General features: G+C 37.7%; 1 protein-coding gene across 24 annotated transcripts in view; it reads left to right on the top strand.

Annotated features, from left to right (window-relative positions):
• The window catches only part of ARHGAP28 (Rho GTPase activating protein 28), a 330,654-nt gene that overhangs the window by 211,737 nt on the left and 100,798 nt on the right, over window positions 1-18,119 (top strand). For 23 of the 24 annotated variants that reach the window (XR_006587776.1, XR_006587777.1, XR_006587780.1 and 20 more), the window contains 3 exons: window positions 758-882; window positions 10,953-11,017; window positions 13,181-13,538. Coding sequence is in view for 1 of the 24 variants with exons in the window: in XM_023241766.2 (XP_023097534.2) it covers window positions 758-882; window positions 10,953-11,017; window positions 13,181-13,275 (285 nt within the window). In the remaining 23 variants the exon portion in view is untranslated. Of the gene's footprint in view, window positions 1-757; window positions 883-10,952; window positions 11,018-13,180; window positions 14,892-18,119 lie in introns of those variants that run through there. The other variant, XM_023241766.2, reaches the window with a different exon arrangement.

Here is an 18,119-nt window from a genome sequence, read left to right as displayed (position 1 = left end):
GCCTTAGAAGTAGCCAGATCCTCAGGTAGAAATTTATTTCCGTTCATATCTAGATGGAGAATTCGTTTTTAAAACATTCCAAATTTTGAAACAAAAGAAATTTTCCAGTCCTGAAAAAACATCAGTTGATGTTAATTAGACCTAAGTGCCATTCTCTGACTATTTCATTTAATCAGAGCTCCAAGGTAGGTCTCCAGGCCAGTCCTGTCATATGAAAGCAGAGATGCTCAGCAGTCCACACCTGCTCTTCAGAGTGTTATCAGCACACTTTGAGGGATCAAGTTTTAAATCCCCATCTGGAATTCAACTTGGGCCAGCCAATCATTGTTACTAACTAAAGAAAAAGGATTTTTAAAAAGCTGTATTCTCTAATTGATTCTCAAATTTTTCAGAAGGTGACTCTTCTTAAAATATACTGAAATACAGACTCCTGCTTGAAGTAAGCTTATTTAGGGCACAAAATGAACTGATAGAAACATGAGATTTTGTCATAACCTAGTGTTACTTGTCTTATTATTTTAAGGGACTATAGCAAGTGCCTTAAGTATGTAACAAAAGTAAAATCCCAGGTTAAGTTTACTCATTAGTGAATCTCCTGTTAAAAAGAAAGCAGTGTTTCATTCTGGTTAAATACTGGTCATATTTACATGTTTTCCTAATTCATAATGCCACTGATTTTCACATCTTTAAAGTGCAATCATTAAAGCGATATTCATCCTAGTTTGACAGAATGTACCGAATTTTTCCTCATTGGCAGTCTGACGTGCCGGAAGGAGTCATAAGGGTCCATGCTCCACTTCTCTCTAAGGTGTCCATGGCCATTCAACTCAATAGTCACACCAAAGCCAAAGACATACTGGCAAAATTTCAATATGAGAACAGGTGAGTAAAAGTGAGTATAGGTCTCTGTACAAGGAAGATGATCTTTTATCAGGTAAGTAACTCCCAGGCATTTACAAACTTGGCCTTTTTGAAAAATTAGAACCTGTTATTTTGGGGACTTTACCAATAGAGTAAGTGAAAAGTAGAGAAAGAAATTAAGTAGAACATAGAATTGTTGATAACAGAAATGTTTGGTTTGTTTCTTTTTCTTTTGGGGAGGGGTATTTTTTGAAGAAATTTCTACAAATAGAATTCTTAATAGATATCTTCTATCTTGGTGGTTTCATTTACTCAATGAGTTTACTTTTTATTAGAATAAAAAAGATAGCAAGTTAGTTTTATAGATACCTAGAATACCATTCCAGGCTTCACTGGGCTTCAACATGCCTATATATAAAGCCTATACATAAGCTTATGTAGTTGAACGGGCATCATTGCTGTTGTCTTTCTTAAAACCTACTGCTAATTAATCTTGAGATCAGAATTCTATTTACAAAAAAAAAAAAAAAATCCTTTCCTCATTTGCCCTAAGTCGTCTTGAAACACCATAAATCAGGATGATTTTTGTCTAGGCATACTTATTAAAGGATAAACATTTGCCCTGAGGTTTTTAAAAGATGAGAAGCACTAGTTTAAATCTGTCCATTAGACAGCAGGTGCAGTTTGAGGGTTTCTAGTAAAACTGATGGAGGTTCTTAAAGAAAAGCTTTCCAATCATACTAAAAAGGAGTACCCATGTTGAGGGTGGGAACAAGCCAGTTGAGAAAGGTTACGTACCGTAACACTCCATTTATATAACATTTTGAAATGACAAAATTTTAGAAGTGGAGGGTAGATTAGCAGTTGCCAAAAGTTGGGGAGGGCAGATCATGGGAGAGAGACGGGTATGGTCATAAAAGGGTGATACAAGGACCTGGAGATATTGGAGCTGCTCAGTATCTTGACTCTGGTGGTAGATAAGAACCTGTACAAGTTGTACTGAACTTAGTACACACATGCATACAAATGAGTACATGTAAAATGGGAAATCTAAAGAAGATGGGTGGATCGTATCAATGTCAGGATTCTAACTAGCATTATACTGTATTTTTGTTACCATTTTGGGAAAAGTGGGCAAAGAGTATGAAGCATCTTTCTATATTATATTTCATACGTGTAAGAATCGACTAACTTGATAGAAATATTTCAGTTAAAAAAAAAAAAAAAAAACAGGAGTAGCCAATAGAAGTAACCTGTAGTATTAGAAGCCAGGTTAGTGGCTTTCTGTAAGGGTGGAAGGGATAGTGACCAAGAAGCCATGATAGTGGCTTCTAAGAAGTTCTTTTTTTAGACTATGGGGGCTGGTTACATGGTATGTTCACTTTGTGAAAATTCTTCAAGTGTTTTTATGTAGGATATGTGCATATTATGTATGTACTATATAAAAAAAGAAAATAATAGGGGCCAACAGGAGCCCCAAAAACTTACTTCTCTTCACTGTGAAGACACCATAAGTAGTTACCACTAGACGGTAATAGAAAGACTTGAAATTCCACTGGGAGGATTTGAACACACAATAGATTCCTAGTCACACGCATGACAAAACTGCCTCTGTGCTGTCATGTAGACCTTTTGTAGAATGAAATGTTTCTGGCAAAAGTAAGTCAGAATCAGTGACTGCAGACAGATGCAAATTCTTTGTATGAACTTCTTCAACAGATTTTGTCCAGTCCATTTTCTTCACCAGTTAGAACTGTGGCCAATTTCAGTTTAGTTGTAAAGTGGCCCATTTTTGCCTGTTTCACTAGAGGCTGTTCTGTTTAAGTAAAAAAAAGAAGAGAGAAGTCTCCTTCTCCCAGATCCTCCCTCTTAGGACTGAAAACCCTCGGACATAACCTAACGACAAGTGTAGGAAGACACTGAAAGGTAGAAAAACGAGTGCTGACCACCTAAGGACATCGGGCCTCTGAAACAACATGGTGGTGAATTCTTGGGTTTCCTTATTGCCTCCCACATATCCAGGCAGGAACTGCAGAAACCTCCAACATGGCACAGACGCAGACAACAAAAGTTCCAAGAAGAGCCTGCTCCCAGCCAAAGGACTGGGGAGAGAGTGGTCTAACCACAAAGCACCATTCTGGCAGTACCTACCCTACTCCAACCAAACAGGAACTGGAAGAGCACACCATCACACCTGTGGTCTCAGTGGGACCAAGCAGGCCACTGATCTGCATGCCCCACCCAGCAGAATCCCTTAGTGATCCAGTTCCCAGCCACGTTAGTGTCAGCACCTCAACCCAGCAGTGGGGAGACCTGACGAGTCTATGAGAGGCAGACAGTATCCCCCAGCTTCAACCCACCCTCAGAGTCAGTATGGTCCAACGATAAGCTGAGCTTTACCCTCACCCAGCAGCAGCAAAGCAGCTTGAGGCAGCCTTCTGTTTCCCCTCCCTGGTGGCAGCAGAGCCCAGCAGGCGGCTGATCTTACACCCTCAATCAGAGGCAGCAGAACGGTGCCAGTTGGTGTCCCACTTTCACTGGGCAGGTGTCAGTGGGGCCCAGCAAAAAGCTGAACATACACACCCACCCAGACCTTGTGCTATACTTCAACAGGACTGCCTGCCAAAAAATGATGATTAAATAAGATCCAGAGTCTCATAATATCAAAAGTGTCTGCAGTATGATACAGAATCACTCATTATACCTAAACCCAGGAAAATCACAATAGGAATGAGAAAAGACAATTGATAAATGCTGGTGCTAAATGGAATCAGATGTCTGAATTAATCTGACAAGAATTTTACAGTAGCCATCTCAAAGGAAAAAAAAAAAGTCTTCAACAAGCAACTATGATTCTCTTGAATAAAATGAAAAAATAGAAAACCTCAGCAAACAAATAGAAGTTATAAAGAGAATGTAATGAAAATTATAGAACTGAAAAATAGAATCACTAAAATAAAAACTCGCTCGCTGGGCTCAATAGTAGAGTGGAATTGACAGAGGATATAATCAGTAAACTTGAGGACATATCACTAGCATTATTTATTCTGAACAAAGAAGACAGACCTAAAAAAATGAATATAGTCTCAGGGATCCATGGACTATAATAAGAAAGCTAACATTCGCATCATTGCAGCACCGAAAGTAGAGAAAACAGAGAGGAACGGAAAAAGTATTTGAATAAACAATGGCTGATAACATTCCAAATTAGCAAAAGGTGTAAACCGACATATTCCAGAAACTAAGTGAACCCAAATAAGACAAACCAAAGGAAATCCTTGGCACAACAATGTAATTAAACTTGTAAAGATTAAAGACAAAGAAAAAAACCTTGAAAGTATTCAGAGAGAAGCAATGGCTTTCTTATAGGGAACACCAATTCCAATGACAGCAGATTTCTTATCTGAAACCCTGGAGGCCAGATGGAAGTGGCATAACATTTTTCCAAGTACTGAAAGCAAATGCTGTCAACCTTGAATTCTAAGTCCTGCAAAAAATACCCTTCCAGAATGAAGGGGAAACGACATTCTTGGGTGAAGCCGAACTAAGATTTTTCAGACTTACCCATAAAGAATGGATAAAGGAAGTTCTCTAAATAGAAAGAAAATGTTGACAAAGGCTTGGAGCATCAGAAAGGAAAAGAGAACATCAGAATAGGTAAACAGTAGTAAATGTAAGAGATTATCCTACTCGTTATGCATTTCTTAAGTCATATTTAATGGTTGAAGCAAAAACTTTTACATCTGATAATGCTGCTCAGTGTAAGTAGAGGACATATTTAAGGTAATTACATTTAAGAAGGGTTGAGGCTCAGCACCCCTTATTGTCTGCATTGTGACTTCCTTCCAAAGATTGCAGTATGTAAAGAGGGAAAAAGAACAACTTCATAGTCATGAAATCTGACCTCAGCCAGGTGACCAAGATTAACATCAACAATGCTAAGTCATGCTCATAGTATGTACCCTTGATAAGAAATGATGAAAATGGCACTTTACATCTGTTGCTTTCCTCCCAAGAACATATAACTTCAGCCTAAACATGAGAAAAACATCAGATAAATCCCAACTTAGAAATGTTCTACAAAATACCTGATGTGTCTTCCTGAAATAAGACAGGATGTCTTGGATGTCAAAAACAAGACAGAGGTGAGAAACAGAATCAAGAGGAGCCTAACGAGACATGACTAGGTATTAGTTTCCCAGTATTTGCGTAACAAATTACCTCAACCTTCTGGCTTAAAACAACAGAAATGTATTCTCTCAGTTCAGGAGGCCAGAAGTCTGAACAAATATGTCCGCAGGGTTGGTTCCTTCTGGAGGCTCTGAGGGAGAGTGTTTCTCATGCCTCTCTCCTAGCTTCTGGTGGTTGCCAGCATCCTTGGCATTCCATGGCTTATAGACGTATCACTTCAATCTCTCCATCTTCATATCATCCTCTTCCCTATGTTTCTCTGTGTCTTCTTCCCTTCTTAATAAAGACTCAGTGGATTTTAGGGCATCTTCTGAATCCAGGATGATTTCATCCCAAGATTCTTAAGTGATTACATCAGCAAATACCGTGTATTCAAATAAAGTCACATTCTTAAAGATCCAGGTGGACATGAATTTTGGAAAGGACACTATTCAACCAACTATAATTACTAAATATATTGCAATACTCTGGGTGGGTCTCTGGAACAGAAAACAGATACTAGGTAAAAACTAGGAAAATCTGAATGAAATATGAACTTTGGTTAATAACAATGTATTATATTCATTAGTTGTGACAAATGTACCGTATTAATGTTAGATGTTAATAATAGGGGGAACCAAGTGTGGGGAATATGGAACTGTCTATACTATTTTCACAATTTTTAAGTAAATCTAAAAGTTCTAAAATTAGGTTTATTTGTAAAATTTGTTAGGGTTCTACCAATTAGGAGAACTACTTACTGGTTATTAATGGTAAAGTAATTTCAAAGTAAATAGGTAAAGTTTAGTTATGCTAGGAATATCAGGATTATCTTTCTGTTTTAAAAATGAAATAATATATGCATTAGTGGTCTTCTTCCTTTAACTTATGTTATTTTTAATTCAAAGAACTAAGAATAAATAGAATTAAATATTTATTCTTTTTTTTTTTTTTCCCAACGTTTATTTATTTTTGGGACAGAGAGAGACAGAGCATGAACGGGGGAGGGGCAGAGAGACAGGGAGACACAGAATCGGAAACAGGCTCCAGGCTCCGAGCCATCAGCCCAGAGCCTGACGCGGGGCTCGAACTCACGGACCGCGAGATCGTGACCTGGCTGAAGTCGGACGCTTAACCGACTGCGCCACCCAGGCGCCCTAATATTTATTCTTAAAGTATGAAGATAAAGAGAACTGACAGAAGTAGGTTTCTACACATCACTAAAAGTAGTAAAACCTCAATCCCAGTAGACCATGATGTTACATATGTGTATTGTAATGCGTGAGAAACCACACACACACACACACACACACACACACACACACACACACACACACAATACAAAGTAGTATATTTAAAAATTCTGTAAATAAATCAAGGTGTAATTATAAAAGATAGACCATATCATGGGCCATAACACAAACCTCAGTAAATTTAAAATAATTTAAATCACACAAGGTATCTTTTCTGTCCATAAAGGAATCAAACTAGATGTCAGTAACATTAGGACAACGTGAAAATCTCTAAACACTTAAAAATTAAACCACACACTTGTAAAAGCTCCACAGGTCAAAGAGGAAGTGTTAAAGGAGATTTTTTTAAAGTACATAGATTGAAAATAAAACTGCAGCTTACCAAATTTTGTACAGTGCAGCTAAAGCCATGCTGAGAGAAAAATGTATAGCAGTAAATGCTTGCATTAAAAAAGAGGGTGAAATCTCAGAATAATCAAGTAAGTTTCTACCTCAAGAAACTAGAAAAATAAGAGCAAAATAAACACAAAATGAAGGAAGTGATAGAAGAACAGAAATCAGTGAAATTGAAAACAGGAAAATGATAGAAATCAGTGAAACAAAAAGCTGGTTCTTTTAAGAAACAATAAAATTGATAAACTTCTAGAAATGAAAAGCAAAAAAAATCACTAATTTTAAAGCAAAAAATATCACTGTATGTAATATTTCCCTTAAAAGGATAATATGAAAATACTATAAACAACCTATATGCTCAAAATTGAAAACTTAAAAGAAATGGACCAGTTCTTCTAAGACTACAGATTACCAAAACACAACCAAGATGAAATAGTTTTGAGGCCATTAAAGAAATTGAATTTTTAATTTATTTATTTATTTATTTATTTGTTTTTTAACATTTATTTTCAAGAGAGAGAGACAGTGAGGGGGGAGGTGCAGAGAGAGAGGGGGACAGGATCTGAAGCAGGCTCCAGGCTGTCAGCGCAGAGCCTGACACAGGGCTTGAACCTGCCAACAGTGAGATCATGACCTGAGCTGAAGTCAGACACTTAACCGACTGAGCCACCCAAGCACCCCTGAATTTTTAATTTAAAAGTTTCCCCAAAAAAGAAATCTCCAAGCCCAGATGGTTTCACTGGAGAATTCTAGCAGATGTTTAAAGAATTCATAGCAATTTAGCACATTCTTTTTCAGAAAATAGAAGAGAAGAAGGGACACTACCTAACTCATTTTATGAAACTAGTGTTGACCTGACACCAAAGACAATAAACAAACAAACACCGCAGACCAATATCTCTCATGAACTTAGAGATAAAAGTCCTAAGCAAACCATGAGCAAATCTAATCCAACATATATGAAAGGAGTTACTCACCATGACCAAGTGGGATTCGTTTCAGTTTAGGTCAATATTCAGAAAGTAATGTAATCCATCCTCAGATTGGAGAAAAATCATAGATCATATTAACTGATACAGAAAAAAACATTTGACAAAATCCAATACCCATTCATGATAAAAACTCTGAACTAGGAAAAGGGAAGAACTTCCTCAATTTGATAACTACCATCTATAAAAACCTATAAGGAACCTCATACTTAATGATGAAAGATTGAATGCTTTCCTTCCAAGATCAAGAAAATTACTTAAAAAAAAAAAAAAAGCACTACTTGTAACTTGTGTTCAACATACTATTGGAGGATGAAGCCACTCAATATAAGGAAAGAGAAAGGAAGGTAAGGAAGGGAGGGAGGGAGGGGTGGGAAGGGGAGAGGGGCAGAGCAGGGAGAGAAGGAGAGAAAGCCAGGGAGGGAAGGAGGAAGGAAGGGAGAAGGGAAGAATGAAGGAAGGGTGGGTGGGCAAGCAGGCATACAGATTTTAAAGGAAGAAATAAAAATGCACATAACATAAAGTTTATAATTTTAAGTGTACATTCCAATGGTATTAAGTACATTTACATTGTTACACAGTCATTACCACCATCCATCTCCAGAAAGATTTTATCATCCCACACTCAGACTCTGTCCCCATTAAACAATAGCTCTTCATTTCTCCCTCTCCCAAGCACTGGTAACTGCTCTTCTACTTTCTGTCTCTATGAATGTGACTATTCTAATAACTGATTTTTTTTTAATTTTTTTTTCAACGTTTATTTATTTTTGGGACAGAGAGAGACAGAGCATGAACGGGGGAGGGGCAGAGAGAGAGGGAGACACAGAATCGGAAACAGGCTCCAGGCTCTGAGCCATCAGCCCAGAGCCCGACGCGGGGCTCGAACTCACGGACCACGAGATCGTGACCTGGCTGAAGTCGGACGCTTAACCGACTGCGCCACCCAGGCGTCCCTCTAATAACTGATTTTTGACAAAAGTACAAAAGCAATTCAATGGCTGAAGGACAGCCTTTTCAACAAATGATAAATGGTGCTCTAGCAGTTGAATATCTGTAGACAAAAAAGAAAGAAAAGAAATTAACCCATAGTGCATATTTAAATTTAGAATGTAAAACTGTAAAACTTTTAGAAAATAACAGGAGAAAACCTCTGTGATGTAGAGCTAGTAAAGAGTTCTTGAAGTTGATATCAAAAGCATGATCCATAAATTGGACATCTTTCAAAACTGAAAACTTATATACTGAAAGACTCAGTGAAATGGTTGAAAAGACAAACTAAGGATGTATGCAGACCTTATATCCAGCAAATGACTAGTTTCTAGAATATATAGAGAACATTCAATACTCAACAATAAAAATATCCAAATTAAAAATGAGCAAAAGATGTGAACAGATATTTCACTAAAGAGGATATATGGATACAAATATGCACATGAAAACATGTTCAGTAGCCATTAGGGAAATGCAGAGCCGCAAGGACTATCATTAAACCATCTGAGAATGGCTAAAATAAAAAATAACGATGACATCAAATACTGGCAAAGATACAGAGAAACCGGATCACTCCTACATTGGTGGTGAGAATGTAAAAGGCTATAGTTGCTCTGTAAAACAGTTTGACAGTTTTTCATAAAACTAAATATGCAACTACCGTGTGATCCAGCTTGCACACTCCTGAGAATTTAGCTCAAAGAAATGAAGATAATATTCACACAAAAACCTGAACACAAATGCTTATAGCAACTTTATTTAAAATAGTAAAAAACTGGGGGAAAAAAAAACAGATGTTCTTCAACAGGTAAAAAACAAACTGGTACATCCATACCATGGCATGCTACTCATCAATAAAATGCAACACCTTGGGTGAGTCTCCAGTGATTTATGCTGATTAGAAAAAAAAAAAAAGCCCATACAGAATGTAAGCCAACTTGACAATAAATTATATTTAAAAAGAAAAGAAAAACGAATACAAAAAAAGCTCTGTACTCTGTTTCCATTTACTCTGTGTAACATTTTTGAAATTAGAAGCTTCTAGAAAATGTAGAATCGAGTAGACATTACTAGGGACAAGGGATGAGCATAGTAATGATGGAGAGGGTAGTGAGTGGGACTGTAAAAGGTAAACGGGAGATCTAGTGATGATGGAAATATCCTGTATCTTAACTGAATCAATGTTGACATTCTGGTTGTGGTAGCAAACTAGAGTTTTGCAAAATGTTATTATTGGGGGAAACTGGGTAAAGGGTAGACAGGATCTACCTGTATAATTTCTTTTTTTTTTTTTTTATTTAAAAAAATTTTTTTTTCAACGTTTTTATTTATTTTTGGGACAGAGAGAGACAGAGCATGAACGGGGGAGGGGCAGAGAGAGAGGGAGACACAGAGTCGGAAACAGGCTCCAGGCTCTGAGCCATCAGCCCAGAGCCTGACGCGGGGCTCGAACTCACGGACCGCGAGATCGTGACCTGGCTGAAGTCGGACGCTTAACCGACTGCACCACCCAGGCGCCCCTACCTGTATAATTTCTTAAAACTACATGCAAATCTACAATTATCTCAAAATGTTTAAGTAAACAATAAAATAGGCCACACATCTTTCTTCCTCACAAAGAGCTGAAGGCAATCTTTTTGAAGAAACCAAGCTGAAAGTCATTCCTCATGTAGGTGGAGATCAGCAATGGTCTTTCTAGACTTTTCTACTGCAGTATTCCAGGATGCTGAAATTAAACTGGGCAATTATTTTCTCTGACTTGCTTTCACCAGAGAGCAGAAACATGCAATGAAGTCAACATTAGACAGTCTGAAAAGCTTTAGGCAAGTTTAGAAACATGGCATGGACAGAGGAGAGAATCCCATTCAGTTTCTGGCAAAAAGAGAAATGAAACCTGACTTCTTTCGAACCGAGAGTAATGTGACCCATGACAAGGCAATATGAAACATCCAGCTGCTCCTTAGCCAGCCTTGGCGTGTCTCTAACAGTTTACTCTCTTAAATGAAGCTGTCAGTTGGGGACAGAATGGGCTCCAGGTTGCTGCAGGGGACAGCAGCATCCGTCTTGGTTTGGGATAGTCCCATCCTTTCTGTGCCTTGAATGCTTGTCTGTGTCAAACAAGTAAAAAAAAATAATAATAATAAGTTTTTATCATAACTTCAATTGTAATAATGATTTGTGGGTGTATTTCACTCAAAGCAGAAGGAATTGTTTGTTGCCATGGTTATTTAATCCACAGATTTACCTCAGATCATAGAACAGGGTTAAAATTACATTGCCTTTTTTTTTTCAGTTATGGTTCGTCAGAATGCATTAAGATTCAGAACCAACGGTTATATGAAATTGGAGGAAATATAGGTAAGCATTCTCTAACGGTCTTTACTCCTAAATTCTCTGATTACTCTAAAAGAAATATGATGCTGTTATTGTAACAGCACATTTTACCAGTTTCTTAGATTATAAATTCAAAATCAGTAAGATTCTGATTTTTTAATCTCATGTGAGAACAGTTGTATGAATTTCCTAAAATATACCCAAATTTTACATGTGAATATTCCAGTTGACATGAAGTAGACTTGTGGGTCTTTTCAATGTGCCTCAGAGTTGGCAAGTCTCTTCCTAGAGATCCCTGCAAAACAGAGAAACATCATGGAACTTTGAAATCGTGACACCCTTTTTGTTGAACTTTCCTGGTTTCACCCTCAACCCAGGTTCATTCTTCTTGTTTCCCTGAGAGGGAGCAAAAAGGAATCAAAGGGAAATATCCTCTGCTTTCATCTGTGTCCTTACCTTCCCCTTCGTCCATGTCTTCTGCTTGCACCCTGCACAGCCTGGATGAACGACCGGTGCTTCCACTGAAGGCCAGCACCTCTGTGTGTACCTCGCTTCATGTCCCCGCCTGCCACTCGGAGCCTTGCTCCAGTCCCCCATTCTCCTGCACCATCAACTTTTCCCTCCCAGCTGCATTATTTCCAACTGCATGAACAGTTTTGTGAAGATAAGAGAAATTTCCAAAAATCTCTCTTGACCCCCTTCCAGCCCACTTCCATTTCAGTGTTCCACTTTACAGCAAAAACTCCTTAAAGCTGTTGTCTGTCCTCCAATTTCTCCCTCTCGTTCTCTCTTGAAACCACTCCAGGCAAGCGTTACCCCGCAACACTTCACCCAAATTGCTCTCTTGTTGAGGCCACCGGAGAACTCTTATGTTGTGAAATCCAGTCTTTCGTCTGTCTTGATAACTGCCTGCTGAGTTGATCTTTCCCTTTGAAAACACACTTTCTTCACCTGGTTTCAAGGACGACCTAAGCTTCTGGGTTTCATTCCACTTCACTGGTGGCTCCTTCTGACTCTCTTTTGCCCGCTACTTCTCATCCTCTCAACCTTCAACGTGGAAAGCTGTGGGGTCAGGCCTCAGAGCTCTTCTTCCCTACATATTACTTCCTTGGTGAGCCCAATCCGTCACATCGCTTTAAATACACCAGCGTGCAGATGCTTCTCATATTCTATCCAGACTGCCACTCAACACCAACCTTGCAGAGCTCATCACCAGGCACATTTGCCATGGAGCCTTTGCATGTGCTCTTTTCCCAGAATGCTCTCCTTTAGAGTGTTCATTTCTCCCTCCCTCACCTCTTGGAGGTGTTGGCCTCTGTGTCACCTCAAAGAGACCTTCCGGGATTTCACCCTCTCTAGGTGTGCCTTCCCGGTTTTTTGTTCTCTCATGTTCTCATCACCGCCAGACTTACTTTATATTATGCTTGCTAGTTTGCTGGTTGCCTTTTACCACTTTGAGAATGTAAGTGCCCCGAGGGCAAGTGTTTTTGATTATCTGATGCATTTCTGTAGCCCTAGCCCCTGGAATAGTACCTGGAATATAGTAACTTTCAAGAACAATTTGATAAATGAATGAGTGAATGAAGCAAGCAATCAAATGTTGGTAGTTTTGAGAATTTGGTATACATTTCAAACACTGTACATAAAGATTTCCAAATGTATTTGCCTCATGGAATGATTTGTTGTTGTTGTCGTTGTTGTTGTTATCATTTCTAGATCTCCTGCCCTTGGGCGTTGCATCCGTAGTAAAGAAACAAAATGACCTTTCCTAAAATGAACGTAATTTTAATCTTTTCTAGTCCTGGTCAAGTTACTATCTGTAAAACCATTTGAGGATGTGTATTATTTTATAAATGATCAGTTTATACCTTAAACAAGTTCTTTCCAGATTTTCCTACTTGATGTGGTGAGTCTAGGGAACAGTTTGCCTGTAGTTGGTATGTCTGTGTTTTTCCACAATTTTGCATGGGATTTATGTGAAGTATTTCACAGTCAGAAAGAAACAAAGAAGGGATAGAGGAAGGCAAGAAGGTAGGCCGACTAGCTTTGCTAAGGAAATTTTAATATGTATCTACTTACTTTTGGCTGAGATATTAGCCTTATTCGAACTTACCAACACACACATGCACATGCACACATAGAAGTGTGCACCATCAAAAACATCCTCTGATTTTCTCTTTCCTTTAGGGCAGCATTGCTTGGATCCAGATGCTTATATATTGGACGTATATCATGTCAATCCTCAAGCAGAGTGGGTGATTAAACCCCAACCAAGTTTTTGAAACACCCTCCAGGATGGCAGCTATCATGTATCACATGCCAAGAAGATTCTGCATGTGGTAGGGAAAAAAACAAGACTACTTTTGACATGTTTGCTCCAATAACTCTCTTGGTGTTTCTCAGCCCAAGTGGTGTCTCCCAGCGTTGTCAACATGAACCATGGAGGAGGCACTGGTTGGCTGTTTGAGCTGGGGCTTTCTCCTATGATTCCTTGATAAGAGTGAAGGAAAGATGATGCGATCCTTCCAGAAGAAAGGCCAATCTAGTATGTGGAACTCTAATCATTTCTAGTACTTTGGTTTCATATCAGAAATGAATTTGGCCCTATACCTAGAGATAAGAAACACTTCTTTATGTAGCAAATGCTACCAAAGACAAGAGGTAGAAGAGAATTGTTTTCATACCTGTGTTAATATACATAGGTGGACCTTTTTGAACAAGAATGCCAGAAATATCAATAATTTTGGCTCTGTAAAATAATCCAGATCTACTTTTCAAAGGGAATCGGTTCCTAAAGTTATGCATACAATATTTATGCTCTGACTTGCTCCCAAATTGGAGGAGGGCGAACTCCTGTTGAAGGAACACTGTATTGTTATGTATGTTGTACTGTATTATGACTATCAGCATTCTGGTGCAAATGACCATTTCTCTATCGTGGACTATTGAAAATTGATAATTTTAAAGCTTTTCTGATGAGCACTGGTCCGTATAGCAAAGGTTAGTCTGAAAGAGGGTGTCCTTATTCTTTCGTGACCTTCTGCGTGGTTAATAGTCACAGAACCACTATTTTCTCCTCATGATTCTGGTGCTCAACGAATAGCTTTCTCTGTGCCAGACACAGATTTCCTTTCCTGATCAAACATATCATTTTTTATATTTCACAACTGTAGATAGTCACTTCTGCCACCCCAATTTAAAAATATAGAACTGCCTTTATCCAACTGTTCTTTATCCAAGAATACTGAAAAATAGTGTCATATCCAGATTTTATATGCTGTAAAAGCATATTTTGTTTCTGTTCATCAACCATAGACATGGCCAAGCACTGTGGACTAGCCTCAGGCTTTAAAATCAGATGCAGTTTTGGTGAGCTGGAAACTGTCTCACTGTGAAGATCCTGTGGAGGCATTTTCTAGACCCGCACTTGGTGAGAACATACAGTTCTCCACGAGCTAATGGAGAGCAAATCTGAAATGTGCCAAGGGGTCAGACGGCTCTGCCTTTCATCTTGAGACTGCAGATACAGTTCTTCTAGGGTCAGTAGAATTGGGGACAGAAATCTCATTTATCCCACATGCATGCTTTGGATTAGAATCCACAGATTGAGATTTTGATGAATTTGTATCAATTTTAATGAGATTTAATGCCCAGATGACTCTCTTTTGCAGTTCAAACAATAAAGTTGCTCACAGATACAGAAGACATTTCATCTACTTACCAATTCTCAAAACGTAATGTGATGATAACTGAAGCCCATGTATAGAAGAAATCTTTTATATGCTGCATTATGCCTTGATATCTCTTAAAACATTGTTTGTATTCACCATGTAGATAATTGTGTTTCTGGCCACTAATATTTTGTTATATTTTTATAAAAAACTCAAATATCCATTCATTTTATTTGTTTGAGAATTTTTATTTCCTGTGCCTGAAAACCCATTTTGAGATAAATGCGTTTTATCAGTTTTTATTTATTCCTACATTTCATCAGTTTTCCATGGTTGGCTAATCAGTGGCGTGCAAGTTTACATAATGAATTTCAAGAGTCCAAAAAAATGCTCTTATCATTTTATAATTCAGACTACAGGAGTAAACATTTTACTTTATGCAGTTGCTAACTTCCAGGACATAAGATGGCGGTAATTTATGCCCACACACATGGAAGATAATCTTCAAATTAGCTATCTTATACTTCCGTGTACATGTGAAAACAGGGACTGGTTTTTCTTATTGTTTCCTATATTTCAGAATCATTAAATTCTGCCGTGTTTACATAGAAGATTTACGGATCATATTCATTTAATTTTTTGAGAATTTTCCTATCTTTGAATTGAAAACACATTAGAACCTATACATAAGTTCTAAACGTTTTGAGATTTACTCCACTTACCATGTTGAAATAAGTGGGTAACAGATGACAGGTGAAAAAACAGTAAGTTTCTGAGTTTCTTACCCCCCTTTGTGTGGTGTCAGATGTCAAAGATTCAGCTGAGTAAATAGCTTTAAATGAATCACCTGAATGTATTTAAGGATGTGTGACAACTTTCAAATAGCTATGTGATATGGAAGGCCATGTCAATACCACTATCTTTGGATACAACTTTTGTACTTTGTCCTAGGATAACTGACTGATTTGAGGAGAACTTCCAGTAGACATACAGACTAATTTTGTATGAGTAGAGGTTCTTTTTACTCAATTTATTCTTAAAGAATAAACAAACCTCTACAATTACAATTCAAAAATGTCTGTCAAATAATTACTGAAACTATTTTTGCTTTTTCAAGGGTTGTTTTAAAATAGTTATAGTAGTCAGTAAAATTGAGTAGTATGTTTGCAAACAAGAGAAGACTCAGATCCCGGGCTTCTAGATTCAGTTCTCACTAGCTTCCCACTTAGGAAAATGATATCCAGGAAAGTATTAGAGGAAGTTAACATTTTAGTGACACTTACCCAGAAAATAAACCTAGAGCTGGCTCATTGTTTTCTGCATTCTGTGGAAGAGGATCCCTTTGTTTAGCAGCTCTTGGAGGATATGATTCTTGGATTCAGTGACCTTCAAATAAACTGGAATGTTAATTTCATTACAATGGGTATACAGTATAAACTACCTCACTTGCCTTTCTTGGGAAAAAAATTAATGGACTTTAACAGTTTTTGTTACAAACTGTCCCTGAGTCTTACTATTATTTAAGTCACTTCAGTTAGCTTTCAATGTGCATTTAATAATACACATTTAATGATGTAAAATATTTTTAGCAAAAGCTTTGAAGCCAAAAATACTCTGTAACTGTGACCTGTGGTATACTCTGAGAGAATTCGTGTCCCTTAGTCATTGTCTTGTGTGTTTCACCACGTTGCAGTGCAGGTTTTCAAGTGTGGGAATTAAGAGTCATCTCTGCTTTCCGGCATTTTTCAACTGCTCTCCCCATATTGCACTTGACAGAAAAGCAACATGAGATTGAAATTCCCTTCTTTCTATAAGCATATTTCAACTGTTTTTCACAAATGTTTAACATGCCTGAAAAGAATATATATTATGGGATTAAATAGTTCCTAGTTTCTGACAGGCATTTTCAGCTATTTTCCATAAATATGTCACTTAATAAAAAATAGTGTGACATGGATTAAAATGTTTCTTTCAAACATTTTAAATGGTTTCACACACACACATAACCTTAATTTAAAAACAAATCTTTCAGCCATTTTTCAACAGTTTTCTAAAACTCTGTGATCTGATTAAAAAATGATTTAATGTCACAAGAAATGCCAATGTTTTATGTTGTCTCCCGTTGCAAAAGTTAATATTAATTCTTTTGTCTTGGCTTCCATTGTTAAATATAATATGTATGTTGCATTTATCCATAAAAATAAAGAGAAAAAAAGAAAAATGTTGTCCCAAGAATTCTTATGTTCCACCAGTCTAAGGGCACCATGTGCCTGGTGAAAGAATGGGGGCTTTTGAGGGGCCTGGGTAGCTCAGCTGGTTAAGCATCCGACTCTTGATTTCACCTCAGATCATGATCTCACGGTCATGAGTTCGAGCCCCGTGATGGGCTCTGTGGTGGTATGGAACCTGCTTAAGATTCTGTCTCTCTCTCCCTCTTCCCCTCTCCTACTCTCGAGGTTGCGCTCTCTCTCTCTCTCTCTCTCTCTCTCTCAAAAACAAACAAACAAACAAAAAAAAACAACAGGGCTTTCAAGTCAGCAGGCACATGTGTGAGCCCACTCTGTCACTCATTTGCTGGATGGTGGCCTTGTGCAAAACCCATGTGGCACTATAGTAATGGATAGTTATGATGTTGTTTTTAATGTGTCTTTAAAAAACAACAACAACAACAAAAAAAAAAAACAAAAACTTTTTCAATGGATACAGAAAAGACATTTGACAAAATTCAGTACTAATTCATGATATTTTTTTGTAAATTCAACATTTTACAGTATATCTTGTGCTAAAGGCAAGAAAGAAAGGCAAAAGATTAAAAAGAAAACAGTCTCTATTTGGAAATGATATGAGTATTTATATGGAAAAGGCTGAATATCTCCAACTATTAGAACTAGTAAGATAATTAAGCACGGTCATGGCATATAAGGCTATTACGTAAAAATCAATAGTATTTTTTTTGAAGGTTTTTAATTTATTTGAGAGAGAGAGAGCACACGCACACATGGGAATGTGAGCAAGCAGGGGAGGGGCAGAGAGAGAGGGAGACAGAGAATCCCAAACAGGCCCCATGCTGTCAGTGTAGCACGAGGTGGGGCTTGATCTCACAAACTCTGAGATCATGATCTGAGCCGAAATCAAGAGTTGGACACTTAACCGACTGAACCACCCAGGTGCTCCAAAATCAATTGTATTTTTTATATTAGCAAACAATTGGAAAATAAAGGTTTTAACTTCCATTTCCCATAGCATCAAAAAAGTTTATGGAAAAACTAAAACATACTTTTGGTAGAAATTAAAGAATAGCTAAATAAATGTATAGACAGATCATGTTTCTGCGTGGGAAGAGATGGATGGAAGAACATTGGCAAGATGTCCGTTCCCCACAAATAGATCTGTAGATTTAATGCAATCCCAATCATAACACCAGTAGGCTTTTTAGGTAGAAATTGGCAAACTAA

The sequence above is a fragment of the Felis catus genome, chromosome D3, assembly GCF_018350175.1.
Source record: "Felis catus isolate Fca126 chromosome D3, F.catus_Fca126_mat1.0, whole genome shotgun sequence".
NCBI classification, from domain to species: Eukaryota; Metazoa; Chordata; class Mammalia; order Carnivora; family Felidae; genus Felis; species Felis catus.
Note: the sequence above shows the minus strand (reverse complement) of the source record. Positions and strands in the feature narration are given on the sequence as shown.